General features: G+C 52.0%; 1 protein-coding gene across 1 annotated transcript; it reads left to right on the top strand.

Moving 5' to 3' along the window:
* Nucleotides 1-1,158: 1,158 nt before the first annotated feature.
* On the top strand, nucleotides 1,159-11,429 carry LETM2 (leucine zipper and EF-hand containing transmembrane protein 2). The gene is made up of 9 exons (XM_071729022.1): nucleotides 1,159-1,351; nucleotides 2,184-2,601; nucleotides 5,017-5,160; nucleotides 6,086-6,220; nucleotides 6,499-6,702; nucleotides 7,133-7,252; nucleotides 8,052-8,162; nucleotides 8,297-8,374; nucleotides 10,311-11,429. Exons 1-9 carry the CDS (start codon nucleotides 1,314-1,316, stop codon nucleotides 10,353-10,355), a joined length of 1,293 nt encoding a protein of 430 aa, XP_071585123.1. The 5' UTR covers nucleotides 1,159-1,313; the 3' UTR covers nucleotides 10,356-11,429.
* Nucleotides 11,430-16,988: the final 5,559 nt, after the last annotated feature.

The following is a 16,988-nucleotide window of genomic DNA, read 5'->3' as shown; positions in this document are numbered from 1 at the left end:
CAGCAGATCCCAGCCCCACGGGGTTTGGCTCAGACAGCTCAGGGCTTGGAGCTTCCCTCTGATTCCACACAAAGTGCTCACACACAAAAGGAGCCCCAGCTCTCACCTGCCCCACTCTTCACACCCAACCACGAGGAATCTGCTCTGCTCAGAGACACAAACTCAAACACCAACGTTTCACACAAAAGTGAAGTTTGGTTCCTCACCACTAAACACGGGGGTGCTGCTGATGGTTCGTGGGCAGCGGGAGCTGCTGAACCACCGGGACTCTTTTCCCTTTTGAAAACCCAGAGAAAGCAGCAGGAAGCAGGGAGGGAAACGGCCTCAGCGTGTGAGGGAACCACCTGGCAGCCTCTCCTTACCTTTCCCCGGGCCTGAAGCCAAGGCCTGGCAGGATGCAGCCGGGGTGCTGAGCAGAACCAGCGCCTCTCCTCCAGCCAGGAGCCTCTCTGCAGCCATGGCTCCCCGGGAGCTGCACAAACCACAAGGGGAAGGCTCAGGCCCCAGAGCTCAGGGGAGGGCTCTGGGAGCACCTCGGGGCAGCAAAAACACCGAAAAGGGAGGGGAGGAGGGGGGGAGGAGGAGACCCCAGCACCCGGGTACCCGGGACCCCTGCAGCACCCCGGGAGAGGCCTCAGGGGAGGCCCCGGGGGAGGCTTCAGGGGGGTCTCCCCTCAGGCCCCAGGGTCCCCTCAGGCCCCGCCCCGGACGATCCCGCCCCCCCCTCCCGTTCTTCCCGCTCTCTTACGTCACACGCAGCCCCACCGCCTCTCGATGGCGTCACGCACCGTCCCGTGACATCATCGCTCCGCGACCCACACACCGCCCGCCCGCCCGCGCAGCCAATCAGCGGCCGCCTCTGAGGGCACCGGGGGCCAAGCCCCGCCCCGCCCCTCTCCCATTGGCTGTCCCACAGGCAGGGCCGCAGCCCCGCCTCCCGATTGGCTGCCGCCGGAGGCTCTGTGACGCAAGGTGATGGCGACAGCGGGGCAACCATAGAGCGCAGTTGGCCGGGCAGAGCGCCGCGGGCGGGGCAACATGGGATAGCGGAGGGCGGCGGTGCGGGGACCGGGACCGACCCTGTGCGGGGCGGTGGGACCGGGGCTCCGGGTTCGGGGCTCCGGGTTCGGGGCTCCGGGTTCGGGGCTCCGGGCTCGGCCCAGTCCCGGTGCGGAACCTTGGGGCGCTGTCCCCGGGAGGCCTCTGCCCGCAGCACGGAGGCCGCAGCGCAGCCCGGGACCCCCCGGTCCCCCCGGCCCCGGGCGATGCGGGAACCCCCGCTGCGCCTGTCCCGGCCACACCGGTGACTCGGGATGGCCCTGAACACGCTGCTCCGCACAGCCCGGCCCGGGTGAGGCGGGGCGGGGAGGGGACGGTGCGGGGCTCAGGGAGGTGCGGGCAGGGGAAGGCGATGGGTATTAATTATTGATTTATTAATTATTTATTGATTGATTATTGATTAAGTGATTGGTTAAGTGATTGATTAAGTGATTAAGTGATTGATTTATTGATTGATTAAGCGATTAAGTGATTGATTTATCGATTGATTAAGTGATTGATTTATCGATTGATTAAGTGATTAAGTGATTGATTTATCGATTGATTAAGTGATTAAGTGATTGATTTATCGATTGATTAAGTGATTGATTTATTGATTGATTAAGTGATTAAGTGATTGATTTATCGATTGATTAAGTGATTGATTTATCGATTGATTAAGTGATTAAGTGATTGATTTATCGATTGATTAAGTGATTAAGTGATTGATTTATCGATTGATTAAGTGGTTAAGTGATTAAGTGATTAAGTGATTGATTAAGTGATTAAGTGATTAAGTGATTATTGATTTAGTGGTGATTTAGTGATTGATTGATTTATTGATTGCTTTATTGATTGCTTTAGGGGGAGCAGAGCTCAGATCCCTGGGGGGATTCCTGGAAACCGAGGGCGTTCCGGGGGTCTGGGGGGGGGGGGGGCTCAGCTCCGTTATAACGGAGAAGGGGAGGTTTGGGGGGGGTCTCTGCCCCAGGGGGGGGTTTAGGATAAGGCAGATCCCACGGGACAAATCCTCAGTGGGTTCAGGTCCCGGGGGGGGGTGAGGCAGAGGATGAGGCTCCCGGGACACCCAGACCCCGCTTTCTGGGACCCCCGGGACCCCCTGACCCGAACCTCTCCCGTTTCAGGAGCTGCCGCCTCCTCCTCCTCCTCCCCCCGTGCCCTCCGGACTCGCCGGTTCCGAGTGGGTTTCTCCGGGCTTTGGCTCCTCCTTTGTCCCGGGCTGATGGGAGAGGTCCCGGCAGCCAAACCGGGCTGTGCTGGGCTCTGCTGGGCCCGTCCGGAACCGCCCGAACCCTGCACACATCCCCCCCTTTGCCTCGGGACCTGCAGGAGGAGCCCCCGCCCCGCCGGGACCCCAAAACTGCGGAAACTCCACCAAAAGTGCTGAGGGAGGGGAAGAAGAGTTGGAGGCAAAGAGCGGTGGAGGAGCTCAGACGTTATTCCAACGGGTTCCGGTGGCTCTGGGCTGACACCAAGGTGGCTGCCAGGATGGTCTGGAGGCTCCTGCATGGCCAGGTCCTCACACGGAGGGAGAGGAGGAGGGTAAGTCAGCTTTATTGTCTATTTTTTGGTCTATTTATTTGTCTATTTTTATTATTTATTGTTTTTATTTATTATTATTTATTATTATTTATTAATTATTATAGTAATATTAATATATTAATATTAATATTACATATTAATAAATATATTATATATTAATCCTTATAATTTATTTATTAATTTTATTTATTTATTGTTTTTATTTATTTTAATAAAATTTTATTGTATTAAATTTATTATTTATTATTATTATTTATTATTTATTTGTCTATTTTTTGTCTATTTATTTGTCTATTTTTATTATTTATTATTTTTATTTATTATTATTTACTATTTATTAATTATTATAGTAATATTAATATATTAATATTAATATTACATATTAATAAATATATTATATATTAATTCTTATTTATTTATTAATTTTTATTTATTATATTTATTTATTTTAATAAAATTTTATTTTATTAGATTTATTATTTATTATTATTATTTATTATTTATTTGTCTACTTTTTTGTGTATTTATTTGTCTATTTTTATTATATTGAGTTATTGAGTTATTTCAATTATATTGAATTATTGTCAGCTTTTAAATGCCCCTGTTCAGCAGATGAGGCCTGGTGTGAGATATCAGGAGGTACTAATGGTGCATTAACAGAAACACAAACCTGAGGGAGGGGGTGGCTGGGACAAGGTTGAGGTCAGCTCCTTGGTTCCCCCACTCCCTTGGAACTCCTTTTTCTTTTTCTTTTTTTTCTTTTTTTTCTTTTTTTTCTTTTTTTTTCTTTTTTTTCTTTTTTTTCTTTTTTTTCTTTTTTTTCTTTTTTTTCTTTTTTTTTCTTTTTTTTCTTTTTTTTCTTTTTTTTCTTTTTTTCTTTTTTTCTTTTTTTCTTTTTTTTCTTTTTTTTCTTTTTTTTCTTTTTTTTCTTTTTTTCTTTTTTTCTTTTTTTTCTTTTTTTTTTTTTTTCTTTTTTTTTCTTTTTTTTCTTTTTTTTCTTTTTTTTCTTTTTTTTCTTTTTTTTCTTTTTTTTCTTTTTCTTTCTTTTTCTTTCTTTTTCTTTCTTTTTCTTTCTTTTTCTTTCTTTTTCTTTCTTTTTCTTTCTTTTTCTTTCTTTTTCTTTTTTTTATTTTTTTTCTTTTTTTTCTTTTTCTTTTCTTTTTCTTTTCTTTTTCTTTTCTTTTTCTTTTCTTTTTCTTTTCTTTTTCTTTTCTTTTTCTTTTCTTTTTCTTTTCTTTTTCTTTTCTTTTTCTTTTCTTTTTCTTTTCTTTTTCTTTTTCTTTCTTTTTCTTTTTCTTTCTTTTTCTTTTTCTTTCTTTTTCTTTTTCTTTCTTTTTCTTTTTCTTTCTTTTTCTTTTTCTTTTTCTTTTTTTCTTTTCTTCTTTTCTTTTCTTTTCTTTTCTTTTCTTTTCTTTTCTTTTCTTTTCTTTTCTTTTCTTTTCTTTTCTTTTCTTTTCTTTTCTTTTCTTTTCTTTTCTTTTCTCTTTTTTCTCTTTTTTCTCTTTTTTCTCTTTTCTCCTTTTCTTTTCTTTTCTTTTCTTTTCTCTTCTTTTCTCTTCTTTTCTTTTCTTTTCTTTTCTTTTCTTTTCTTTTCTTTTCTTTTCTTTTCTTTTCTTTTCTTTTCTTTTCTTTTCTTTTCTTTTCTTTTCTTTTCTTTTCTTTTCTTTTCTTTTCTTTTCTTTTCTTTTCTTTTCTTTTCTTTTCTTTTCTTTTTCTTTTTCTTTTTCTTTTCTTTTTCTTTTCTTTTTCTTTTCTTTTTCTTTTCTTTTTCTTTTCTTTTTCTTTTCTTTTTCTTTCTTTTTCTTTTTCTTTCTTTTTCTTTTTCTTTCTTTTTCTTTTTCTTTCTTTTTCTTTTTCTTTCTTTTTCTTTTTCTTTTTCTTTTTTTCTTTTCTTCTTTTCTTTTCTTTTCTTTTCTTTTCTTTTCTTTTCTTTTCTTTTCTTTTCTTTTCTTTTCTTTTCTTTTCTTTTCTTTTCTTTTCTTTTCTTTTCTTTTCTTTTCTTTTCTCTTTTTTCTCTTTTTTCTCTTTTCTCCTTTTCTTTTCTTTTCTTTTCTTTTCTTTTCTTTTCTCTTCTTTTCTCTTCTTTTCTCTTCTTTTCTCTTCTTTTCTCTTCTTTTCTCTTCTTTTCTTTTCTTTTCTTTTCTTTTCTTTTCTTTTCTTTTCTTTTCTTTTCTTTTCTTTTCTTTTCTTTTCTTTTCTTTTCTTTTCTTTTCTTTTCTTTTCTTTTCTTTTCTTTTCTTTTCTTTTCTTTTCTTTTCTTTTCTTTTCTTTTCTTTTCTTTTCTTTTCTTTTCTTTTCTTTTCTTTTCTTTTCTTTTCTTTTCTTTTCTTTTCTTTTCTTTTCTTTTCTTTTCTTTTCTTTTCGTCCTCTCTTGGGTCCCATAACCATTTCTGCTCTGCTCCCCTCCCTCTGCAGCTCCTGAGAACCTGTGCAGATCTCTTCAGGCTGGTTCCCTTCCTGGTGTTTGTCATTGTCCCCTTCATGGAGTTCCTGCTCCCTGTCTTCCTGAAGCTCTTCCCTGAAATGCTGCCCTCCACCTTTGAGACAGAGTCCAAGAAGGTTTGTGTCCCTCCTGAGGCTGGGGCTGCAGCTTTCAGCTCACACACCCCTCTGGCTCAGACATTCCTCACTGAACAGGAGCCAGCAGTGTGCCCAGGTGGCCAAGAAGGCCAATGGCATCCTGGGCTGGCTCAGGAACAGCGTGGCCAGCAGGTCCAGGGAAGGGATTCTGCCCCTGTGCTCAGCCCTGGGGAGGCCACAGCTTGAGTCCTGTGTCCAGTTCTGGGCCCCTCAGCTCAGGAAGGAGATTGAGGTGCTGGAGCAGGTCCAGAGAAGAGCAAGGAGGCTGGGAAGGGATCCAGCAGAATTCCTGGGAGGAAGGGCTGAGGGAGCTGGGGGTGTTGAGGCTGGAGAAGAGGAGGCTCAGGGGAGACCTCATCACTCTCTCCAACTCCCTGAAAGGAGGTTGGAGCCAGGGGGGGGGGTCAGGCAGATATCAGTAGGATAAGAGGGCACAGACTAAAGAATTTTTTCCTAATATCCAACCTAAACCTCCCCTGGCAGAGCTGAAGCTCTGCCAGGGGAGGTTTAGGTTGGATATTAGGAAAGCATTCTTTGCAGAGAGGGTGCTCAGCCATTGGAATGGGCTGCCCAGGGAAGGGGTGGATTCTCCATCCCTGGAGATATTTCAAAAGAGCCTGGATGTGGCACTCAGTGCCATGGGCTGGGAACCACGGGGGGAGTGGAGCAAGGGTTGGACTTGATGAGCTCTGAGGTCCCTTCCAGCCCAGCCCATGCTGTGATTCCATGATTATTCCTGGCCAGGGCAGCAGAATTTGGGGGTTTTGCTGTAATCAGCAGTTTCATTTTGTTCACTTGACCAAAGCCTTTCAGTGCTGGAGCCCCAGGTCCTCTCTTCCCCAGAATCTCCTCCCTTCTGGCTTTCAAGTGGAACTCCTAACCCTGTTTTGTTTCCTAAATGAAGGAAGAAAAGCAAAAAAAGAAGTTAAATGCAAAGCTGGAGCTGGCAAAGTTCCTGCAGGAGACAGTTGCAGAGATGGCCAAGAGGAACAAAGCAGCCACAGGACAAGGGAAAAAATTCTCCTCCTACGTGCAGCAGGTACAGGGGCTGAGCTCTCACACCAGAGCTGCTGCTGAGGTTTTGGGCACAGAATGTGGGATTTGTGCCAAGGTCTGACAGCTCAGAGCTGCCCCCTCCTCTGCTGCAGCTGGAGCCATGCAGAGAGGAGTTTCCATCCTGGAGCAGCCAGGGGAAGTTCTCCCCTGGGATAAAACTCTCTTTTTGTCCTTTTGTGTCCATGCAGGGAGGGGAATCCCCCCCTCAGAGGGGACAGGGGACACACAGACATCTCCTCTCTCTTGGTTTGGCTTTTCCAGCTCCGTCACAGTGGGCACCAGCCCAGCACCCAGGAGATCCTCAGCTTCTCCAAGCTTTTTGAGGATGAGCTGACCCTGGAGCACTTGGAAAGGCCCCAGCTGGTGGCTCTCTGCAAACTGCTGGAGCTGCAGCCCCTTGGCACCAACAATCTGCTGCGTTTCCAGCTCCTCCTGAGGCTCAGAACCATCAAGGCAGATGATGAGGTGAGGGGGGGACTGGAGGATCCCCAGCTCTGCCCTCTGAGTCCCTGCTTTGCTCAGAGGAAAGCTCCCAAGGGGTGCCCAGGTCTGAAAGGCACCTGGGGGTCACCACAGCCTGGTTAAAGCCCAGGGTCCTGGCAGCTCTCTGGGGCTGCCTGTGAGTTAATTCTTCAGAGCTGTGGGGCCACGTGTAAAAGTGAAACTCTGAGTATCTGGGGGAAGAACAGAACAGTCAGGTCAGTGTCTCACCCTCTGCAGCTGAGGACTCTCAGCTCTCAAGCACAGAATGAGTGCTCAGTCTCACTCTGTGCTGCTCTGACTTGATGCCCATCTCCCCAGACAGATTTCTGGGGGCTGAAACTCATCAGGGACATCAGGGGTTGGGCTCACTCTGTGCCCACACAGGAATGTTCCTTGTTCCTTGTTGTTTCAGATGATTGCCAAGGAGGGAGTCCACGTCCTGAGTGTGTCTGAGCTGCAGAGTGCCTGCAGAGCCAGAGGGATGAGGTCCCTGGGATTGTCTCAGGAGCAGCTGAAGGAGCAGCTGGGACAGGCAAGTGTTCCTCTGACAAGATTCCTCCTGGGAACCAGGTCCTGCAGCCCTCAGACAGCTTCCCCCACAGCTCATCCCCATTTCCTGAGGGATCCTCAGCTCCAGAGCTGAGCTCCAAGGCATGAAGTGTCCAGGTTGGGCCTTGGACCAAAGAGAAGAGCAAGGAGCCTCAGGGCCAGCTAAAAGCAAGATGAAATGGGGGGGCTGGGAGGGGAGGGGGGGTGTTTGAAGCTTCTGAAGTAGCCAAGAGTTGCAGCAGAGCAAAGAGGAGCCTCTTGTGAGCATTCAGACAGATGAGGGATGCTGCACCTCAGATCAGCTGTGGGTGACTCCAGGCACTTTGCTTCCCCTGGCAGGAGGGTGCTGGAACCTCCCTGGCAGCTGGGAACTCCCTCTCCAGCAGGGATTCCCTGCAGCATTCCTGACTCCTCAAAAGCCTTTCTCCCCCTTGTATCAGCCACACCCAAGATGGCTTTGAAGCCCAAAAAGGCCAAACAAAACTGATTAGAGACAGAGTTTTGAGCCTTTAAACAGCAAAGGTATTTATTTTGGATCCGGGGAACTCCCAGCTCAGTTCCTGCCCTGAGGGAAAGGGTTGGGGTATTTATACAGCTACAGGGGAGGTTACATACATATTCATAAGTTTGCAACATAATATAATATATTACATAATATATATAATGTATAACATCATATAATTATAATATTCTCTGTTTCAGCTTTAAGGACAAAGAGGGCTTGACAAGGGAGCACTAAGAGCCAGCACACAGTAACTTTTCCTTCTGTTTTCTTTTCACAGTGGCTGGATCTGCACTTGAAAGAGAATGTTCCACCTTCCCTGCTCCTGCTCTCCCGTGCCTTGTACTTGATAGATGTAAAGCCACAATCTGTCCCAGTGCCACAGAATCAGGTGAGCTGCTTGAACAGAGCTTCCAGGTTAAGAGTTGAACCACTGGACGTTACAAAAGTGGAGCAGTGTGACATGGATCTTGTTCTTTGATCCTCCAAGTGACTCTGCTGCATGCTGTGTTTGTTTTTCTGCAGAGAAGTGAAGCTGCTGAAACCATTCCTGAAGGTCAGGGGACCCTGGTGGACCCTGCCCCTGCTGCACAAGGGAGAAAGGTTAGAAAATAACTGCCTACAAGTGGGAAAATGAGCCTGTGGTGCTGAGATCTTTGGGAAGAGCACAATGAACAAACCTTTCCAAAGCCAGACAAAACCCCAAAATCACATAAATACTGAGATTTCAGCCCAGGTACCTCTAGCTCAGAGAAGCCACTAAAAGGTGACTTGTTTTCAGCTTCCCAGTGAGCTTGGGCTGAGTGGCCTGGGCCTAAAAGCCCAAAATCTCCAGAGTAAGGAAGGCTGAGCATGTGGTTCTCTGAAGTGAATTCCTTAGATGGCTCCATGCTGATAAAACTAAAGACAGAAATGAAAAGAGAATATTTGTGTAGTGCCAGAGAGCTCAGTTAAACTGCAGAGGAGAAGCAGTGGGAGGACAGGGAGCAGCCTTTTTGGGGAAGGAGGAGGGATTGCACAGGGTCTGTCTGGAGCTTTTTTGAGAGGGCTCTGTGACTTTGAGCTGCTTTTCCCTTCAAGAATGAAGAATTTATCCCTCAGCCAGCAGAGAAGCTGCCAGGCTCAGGAGCACCACTAGAGGTGAGCTCCTCCAGAGCCTTGGGATTCCCAAGGGAGATGGTTCTGGTGGTCCAACTGGGACTGCAAAGTGCTGGGAATGTGAAGTTCAAGGAGTGACTGGAGAAATTGTGGCTGAGAACTGCACTGAGGGCTGGGAAAGACAACTGGGAACTTCTGGGGAACTCCCAGTATGTCCTTTCCCTGGATTCTTGTGAATAACCTGCTAAAAAGCAGGGTAAATGAGCCTCCCCTCAAGCCACTGTCTCATAAAGCACCACTTTCAGTAAAAATATTCCTGCAGTGACTATTCCTGCCTTCCCTTTTCCTGGCTTTGTTTTTTGTGAAGATTTGATTTAAATTCAGCTGCTTAGGGGTCTGTCCAGGGTGCCCACTTAGGGCAGGTTTGGGAGCCCAAGATGACTTTTTATCAACAGGAGAATAATGCTCCTTTACCCTGAAGAACTTTTGATCTTAGCCAGCTGTAACTCTCAGAGCAGTTTGTTTTCCTGTGTTAAATGTGAAGATTCCTTCTTCAAAAAAAAAAAAAAAGGGGGGGGGCTGAATATTTAAGAAGCATTTTGTCAGGGTTTAACACTGGCTCAGCAATTAAACCAAGTGCCAGATGCTCTCTGTTAATCCCTCCCTCCTCCCTGATAAAGAAAGGAGAGAGAATAAGGGAGAGAAACTGATGGGTTGGAAACTGAACTGCACAGCTTTAATGAAATGGTAATGATAAATAGGAAAAATTACTGAATATATACAAATAGACAGGAAAATGGATCCCAGGTTCCTTCCCCCTTCCCCCCAATAACTCTCACATCCCCACTGAGGCTGCAGGGTGGGAAAGTCCAGGCTGGAATCCTGGGGTCAGCAGCAGTTGGGAGCTGGAGGCAGAACACAGAGATTCAGGCTGGGATGGATCAGGAGCAGAGGCAGAGGAAGGGATGGAATCCTCCCAGGATGCTGAAGGAAGCAGGGAACGGGTGAAGGGAAGCAGGAAAGGCTGGAAGCTGGAAACCTGGAAGCTCTTGTGATCCCTCAAATTTATCCTGAGTATGAGGTGTATGGGATGGAATCCTCTGTTTGATCAATTCTGGCCTCTCTCTTGTCCCTTCCTCCCCAGAGGAGGCTGCAGGTGGGACCTCTTTATCCCTTCTGGAGGGTAAAATGTTCCTCAGAGCTGAGCAGTGGCCTGGGCTCTGCACACCAGGCTCCAGCAGTAACTCTGAACATCAGTGGGATCAGTCCCAGGAGCAGCCACTGTCTGAGAAACTTGCTGTGAATTTCAGCAGTGCAGCTCCTTGCAAGAGACTGAGCTGAAAGCAAAAGTACAAGACAGAAAATCCCCTTTATCCTGGCCCAAACCAGGACACATTTGCACTGGTACTGCCTAAAATCTGCTGCTCTCCCTTCCACTTAGGCTCCAAGGGAAGCATCTCAGAGCAGCCCAGCCAATGGAGCTTAGCCTGGAGCCCACGAGGACTCTTTGACCCTGGAGAAAAAAGCTCCCAGCTCTGGAACTCCTTCCAGGAAAAGGGATTTTCCAGGAGCACATCAGCACTGAGGCCACGCTGAAGCTTCTCCTTTCTACTGAGCCCTCTTCCTGGACATTTAATTTGTACAGATGATAATAATTCTGCTGCTGCTGCTGCCTCTGCAGTTCCTGTGCAGGTGTTTGTGCTCCTAACCCTTAGGAAAGGCTCCTGCTCCTGCTCCTTGTCCTGAAGCCCTGGCACAGAGTCAGCCACAGTTTGAAATCCTCCCCAGGGAGATGTCCCTGTAGCCAGGGCTTGCAGCCTGCCCTGCTTGGCCAGCTCTAGCTCCTCATCCCAGTTAGCATGGGTTAACCAGTAACCAGTAACCAGAGGATGACCCACTGGATCTCCCTGTGCCACGGGGGGACCAGCACCCTCCTCCGTGGGGTGTTGAGAAACACCCAAAAACTTCTGGAAGGAGAGCAGAGCAGTGAAGAGGGCAGCTCCTTTGCAGGTGCTGTTACAGGGGGCAGAAATTTGGATTTTTAGGGCCCTGCTGGGGGGTGTGGGGCAGCCTCACACATTTCCCAAGTCTTGGGTAAACTCGTCAGGCTCAGAGCCACAGCAGGAGGTGCTCCTGGGCTTGGGGTGGGTGACAAAATGATGGCATTTGACTGCTTTTTCCACAGGAGGATATGGAAAAGCTGTTTTTAGCATTATTTTTTAACTTTTTTTCTTTTTTTTACTTCATCCTCTGTAAATGTCCAGAAATTAATGCCATTATGGATTTTAAATGGGTGTATTTATACTTACTGTAAAATTAAAATTAGACTTGGTGCTAAGTTGACTGAAATGTCTCCTCTAGAGCTCAGGCAGCTTTCAGAACCATCCCACTCCCACAGAAGCCACCTGGAGGTCGGGTGTCACCAGCAGTTTAAACTGGAGCAGGCAGCTGCCCTTGGACCCTGTTCTGTCCCAGTGTGCTCTGCTGAGTGTTTGTGTTCCATTGGTGCTTAGAAAATAAAAATAAATGTTATTTCTCTAAAATAAACCCCATTCCTCAAGTGTGGCTCCTGCCTCTGTGTCCTGGGAGGGGGACAGAAGAGCCCTGGGCTCTTGTCTGGATACCAGGAGCTGCTTTTTGATAAGCCCAACACTTGTTACTGGACCAGAACCGTGGCCCAACCTCTGCAGAGAGCCCGGGGCAGCATTTTGGCCTCTGAAGAGCAGAGTCCAAGTGTTGCTGAGTGCTGGATTTCCCTGAGGGGCACGTGCAGCAGGAAAAGAATGCAAAATAATTCCTGGATTGTGGCTTCAGGTGGAATTCCTGAACCCCAGCCCTGCAGGGACCTTTCCCTCTTCGCTCCAGAGCAGAGGAGGGGTCTGCAGAGCCACCTGAGGGTCCCCGAGCTCTGTCAGGACAGGATGGTCACAGCACAGAGGGTGGCAGCCTGGTGGAGCTGGGGGGGATTCCTTGGGAACTGGTGGTGGGATCAGCTGGGATAGCAGTGTCCAGTCCCTGTGCTGGGATCCTCAGTCCCTGGAGAAGGTTTGGAGAGGGTGACAGGAGGAGGGGCACAGGGGGAGGAGGACAGGGGGACAGGACGGGGAGGGGGGACACGGGACTGGGGGGGGGGACGACACACACGGGGGGGGGGTGGGGACACACGAGACGGGAGGGGGGGACACGGGAGGGGAGGGGGACGGGACACGGGACGGGGGGGGGACGGGGGGGGGGACAGGGGGGGGGACGGGGGACACGGGACAGGAGGGGGGGGGACACGGGACAGGAGGGGGGGGGACACGGGACAGGAGGGGGGGGGGACACGGGACGGGGGCGGGGTGGGGACACGGGACGGGGGGACACGGGAGGGGAGGGGGACGGGACACGGGACAGGGGGGGGGACGGGGGGGGGACAGGGGGGGGGACGGGGGACACGGGGGGGGACACACACGGGACGGGGGGGGGGACACACACGGGACGGGGGGGGGGGACACGGGACTGGGGGGGGGGGGACACGGGACTGGGGGGGGGGGGACACGGGACTGGGGGGGGGGGGGATATGGGACGGGGGAGGGGGGACACGGGACGGGGGAGGGGGGACACGGGACGGGGGGGGGGGGAGGACACGGGACGGGGGGGGGAGGACACGGGACGGGGGGGGGAGGACACGGGACAGGAGGGGGGAGACAGGAGGTGCCACCAGCCAGAGGGTCACAGCCCCTCCCCATGCAAACAGCACCAGGTAACAGCTCAGCTGATGCAATCCCAGGGAACTGATCCCTGTCCCTCTAGAGCAGCCACACACAGCAGTCCCATTCCCACCCATTTTTCCCCCAAATCCCTGCTCTGTGCCCACCCTTCCCCTCCCCTCCCTTCCCTTCCAACACGAGGCCATCGCTGCCTGCAGGATCTGCACACAAAAAAAAAACCAAAAAAACCACCCAGAAACCGGGGCTGTGTCTGGGGGACCGGGACACACCCCCACAACCCCGGAACCCCGTGGGCTGGGCTGGTTCCGATGCCTCTCCCCGAGCCGCGGGCAGTGCCGGGTCCCGCCGGCAGATCGCAGCACCAGCCCAGCCCTGGGCCGAACCTCTCCGAGCCGAACCGCCCGGGAACGGGAACCTCGGAACCTCCATCAGCAGCTGCAGAGCTCTGCGGATCCCATCGCGGCCCCGGGGGGGGGAGGTGACACCGCGGGGACCCCGCAGGGACACACGCGGGGGTCCCAGCCCCCCAAACCCCAGGGACAAAGCAGGGGCAGGAGGGGAGGGGGAGGTGAGAGCAGCACCCGGGGAGCACCCAGAACCCTGCAGGGACCCCCTGAGGGCTGAGAAAATGGGAATTTGGGGTTTGGTTGGGGTTTTTTTGGTTATTTCTGTTGGTTTTTGATTGGGGGCTTCTGATTAGGGGCTCCTGATCGGCCCTGTTGGCTTTGGTGGGGTTTGTTGGTCTTGTTTTGTTATTGTTGGGTTTTGGTTTCTTTTTTTTTGTTTGTTTGTTTGCTTTTTAAATTTTAATTTCCAGGAGCAATTAAGAGCCACAGGAGGAAACATTCCCCAGAAACGCCCTCCCGACCCAGGAATTTCCCATCCCCAGAACTCGTTAGCCCGGGGTAATCAAACCCAATTAGCCCGGGGGTGATCCCAGACACCAATCCAAGATTTCTGGTTCCTCCCCAGCAGCAGCTCCAAAGCCCCCACCCGGGTCCCCCCCACCCCCTTCCCCCCGGGGGGGGCACAGGGGTCTCGGGGATCCTTCCCCACGGCTCCCACCCCCCGTGGGCACCCCTGCTCTGCAGCCAGTGCCAGAACCTGGTCCTGCCCCGGGACCCCCGGGAAAGCCCCCAGAGGTGCCCCCTCCCCTCCTGCCATCACCCCCGAGGGGCTCATCCTTCCCCTGCAGCCAGCACAGCCCCGTGTGCCCGCAGCACCAGCAGCTGAGCAGGATCAGTGCAGCCATCAGCCCCTTGGGATAAAAAAACCCACAGGGGTGGGAGGAAACAAAAACCAAACAAAAAAAGCCCCCAACCAACCAAAAAAAAAAAAAAAAAAAAAAAACACACAAAACCAAACAAACAAAAAAACCCACCAAACAAAAAAACCACCACCAAAAAAAAAAACAAACCCAAAACCCAAAACCAAAAAACAACAACAACAACAACAAAAAAAAACCCAAACCAAACCAAAAACCAACCAAAAAAAAGCTGATTTTTTGAAGCAGGACAAGGCTCAGGAGCTCTGAGCCCACCTGGCCACAGGTTTGCGGGAACATTTACAGCTCCGTGGCTGCAGCGTCCCAGCTGGGACAGGGACAGGACCCTGGGAGGGGGGGTGAGGGGAAGGCAGGAGCCCAGAGGGGGAGGAGGGGCTCTCTCTGTCCTCCTGGAGCTGTCGAACCAACACCGCCCCGTCCTCTAAGCAGAGGGTTGGAAGGCAGAGAGGAGAGCCCCAGAAGCACAGTTATCCGGGGGGGCTCAACTCCTGCCTCCCAAACAAAGTTTTGGGGAGCAGCACGCGCCCACAGCCCTCGGAGAGGCGAGGACCCCACTCTGAGAGCCCCAACACCCACGAACGGGGGGGGGGGGGCGGCAGCAGCCCCTCCAGCAACACACCCCAAGAAACCCGGCAGCCGGGGCAGGGACAGAAAATCCCTTCGAGCCCATTGCAAAGTTACCCAAATCCCAAACCATTCCCTGGAGAACAAAAAGAAGGAGAGAGCAGAGCCCCGGAGCCGGCGACACTTACTGCTGGGGCTGGGGCTGCTCCGGGGCTGCAGGCGACACGATGGGGACAGAGCAGGAGCCCCTCCTGCCCCGGCTTTAAAGGGTTCCCTGGGGGCGGGGGCTCCAGGGGGGCGGCTCTGCCCTTCCGGGAGCCTCTGGCAGAGCCGGGGGTGCGGGCAGGGGTGCGGGATTTTGCTTGTGGAACCCTGCGGAACCCCCAGGAGCTGTGCGGGGACACCCCCCCCCCCCCCCTGCAGGCACAAAGAGGGGAGAGTCAGCATTTTTCCGACGTGACTCCCCCCGCCCCGAGCGAGCGGAGGAAACGAACCCAGCAGAGCCCCATAAATTACTGGATTCTGTTCTGCAACATCAGGCGAATGAAAAGGCTGCAGAGACACCCGGGGCCGTGTGTGCTTTGGCGTGGGGAGAGCTTTTCCAGCCACGCCGCTGCCAAACACCTTCCAGAAGCCCCCTTCCCCCCCCCCCCCTCCCCTCCGGCTCCGAATTATCCTTCCCCCCGGGCATCCCAGGGCATCCCAGCGCTATCGCTGCTCCAAGCTCCGGGCTGGATGTCCCCGTGGCTGCTGCCACCCTGCCCACCGACGCCGGTTTGCCCGGGAGATGGGGGAATTTCTGCAGGGTTCTGGTTGGAAGCAGCTCCGGTGCCACAGCCATCCCCAGCCCTTGCGTCAGAGCTCCTGGGGAAAGATGCACTGCTCAGCACTTTTAGGGGAGATGAATATTCGGAGGGAAAAGCTCTGATTTAGGGAGGCCCAAGCACAACAGAGCTGGAGATTTACAGCCTCCCGCATCCCAGCAGCTCTGTGTCTGCTCCACGTTTGCCATGAACCCGGGGGGGGGGGGTTAAAACCAGCATCGAGTAGCCCAGAGCAAGGGCTGGGTGGCCAAACCCTGCCCGTCCTGCTGCCCCATCCCCTCCGAGGCACAGGGAGGGTTTTGGGGAGCCCCCCTCCCCACTTTGCAGGTTGCCTCTGCCGCAGCTGTGCACATCTGGATGCATCTTTGCTCAGCTGTGGGTGGCCGGGGGGGGACGGGGGGGCTGGGGATGGACCCCTGGGTCCCACCAGTGCTGCCCCCACAGCCGGGTGAGAGGTGGGGGGATGGCCGGGGGAGGGGGCTTCGCTCCCCAGGTGCTCCCTAAACACCACTCCCCCCCCCCAAGGTGGGGTTGTGGGGGGCTCCTGCCGGGGCTGGCAGTGGGACAGAGCCCAGCTTAGCACCGAGCCAGCCCTGGGCCGGGGCCAGGAGATTGTCCCGGTCCTGCAGAGCTTTAAAAGGAGAGAAAGAGGAAGGCGAGGAGTGGGAGAGAAAAAAGGAGGGTGCTGTACCGGGGGGGGGAGCACAGTGGAGCCCGATCCCCCCCTCCAGGTCCCTGCAGACCCCCAGGGCTTTTGGCTCGACCGAGGCAGCACAGGACCCCCAGGGCTTTGCGGGAGGGACCCCCCAAATTCCATCTCTGGGTACTCGGGGGGGATGAAAAGGGAAGGGGGGGGAAAGGGGGTGTCCCTCCCCCGGCCCTGCAGCGTGCATTCGCAGTGCTGCTGGAGCTGCTCTGCTTATTATCGTCTTTAATTGCCCTCCTGGTAACCCCAGGAAATGAGCAGGAGATGGTGATAGCAGCAGCACTTTCTGGTGATGGAAACACGGGCTCCAGCTCTCCCCGCTGCCCTGCCAAGGCAGCCCCGGGGGGAGCCGTGATTTATGGAGCCCCCCAGCCCCGCTCCCCTCCCCACCCCCCCTGCTTGGGCTGCGAGCTTCATCGAGGATTGTGAACCCAACATAAATCACTTGATTAAAAGCTCCCCTTAATTTGGGGAGGAGGAGGGGGGGGGGGGGGAAGGACACACGAGCACAGCTGATCGATTTAATTTACAGAGGGAAATAGCAACAAGCAGATGCTTTTAAAAGGGCCAGGGAGGAGGCTGAGCCCGCAGCCACTGCCTCTTAACCATCTCAGTGCTCGGGGAAGGGGCTGGCAGCCTCCCCCCCACCCAAGTCCCCCCGGCTGAACCCACCCCCAGCACCCCTGCCCGGACCCACACACCTGAGCAGCTCAGGGGGGGCAGGGGGGGCAGGATGTCCCCCTGATGCCCCGGTTGAGGGTCCTCAGCAGCACCTTTGTCCCTTCTGCACTCCTCGGGTGATGCAGAGCAGGGGTTCTGGGGGCCATCAGGCTGGGCTGGCTCCGGCTCCATCCTGGGAGAGGGAAAAAAGACAGGAAAAGCAGGGAGAAGGGGAGGGGGGGGCTGCCTGTCCCAGCCCACGGGGACAGTGTCACCTTCTGCAGGGTCCTGGGGTGGGTGGGTGGGTTGTCCTGGGGTAGGGACCCACCAGGTGACACTTTTTGACACTGTCACAGCCCAACATCCCAAA

Source organism: Heliangelus exortis, chromosome 30 (genome assembly GCF_036169615.1).
Source record: "Heliangelus exortis chromosome 30, bHelExo1.hap1, whole genome shotgun sequence".
Taxonomy (NCBI): Eukaryota; Metazoa; Chordata; class Aves; order Apodiformes; family Trochilidae; genus Heliangelus; species Heliangelus exortis.
This window is presented reverse-complemented; position numbering and strand designations above follow the sequence as displayed.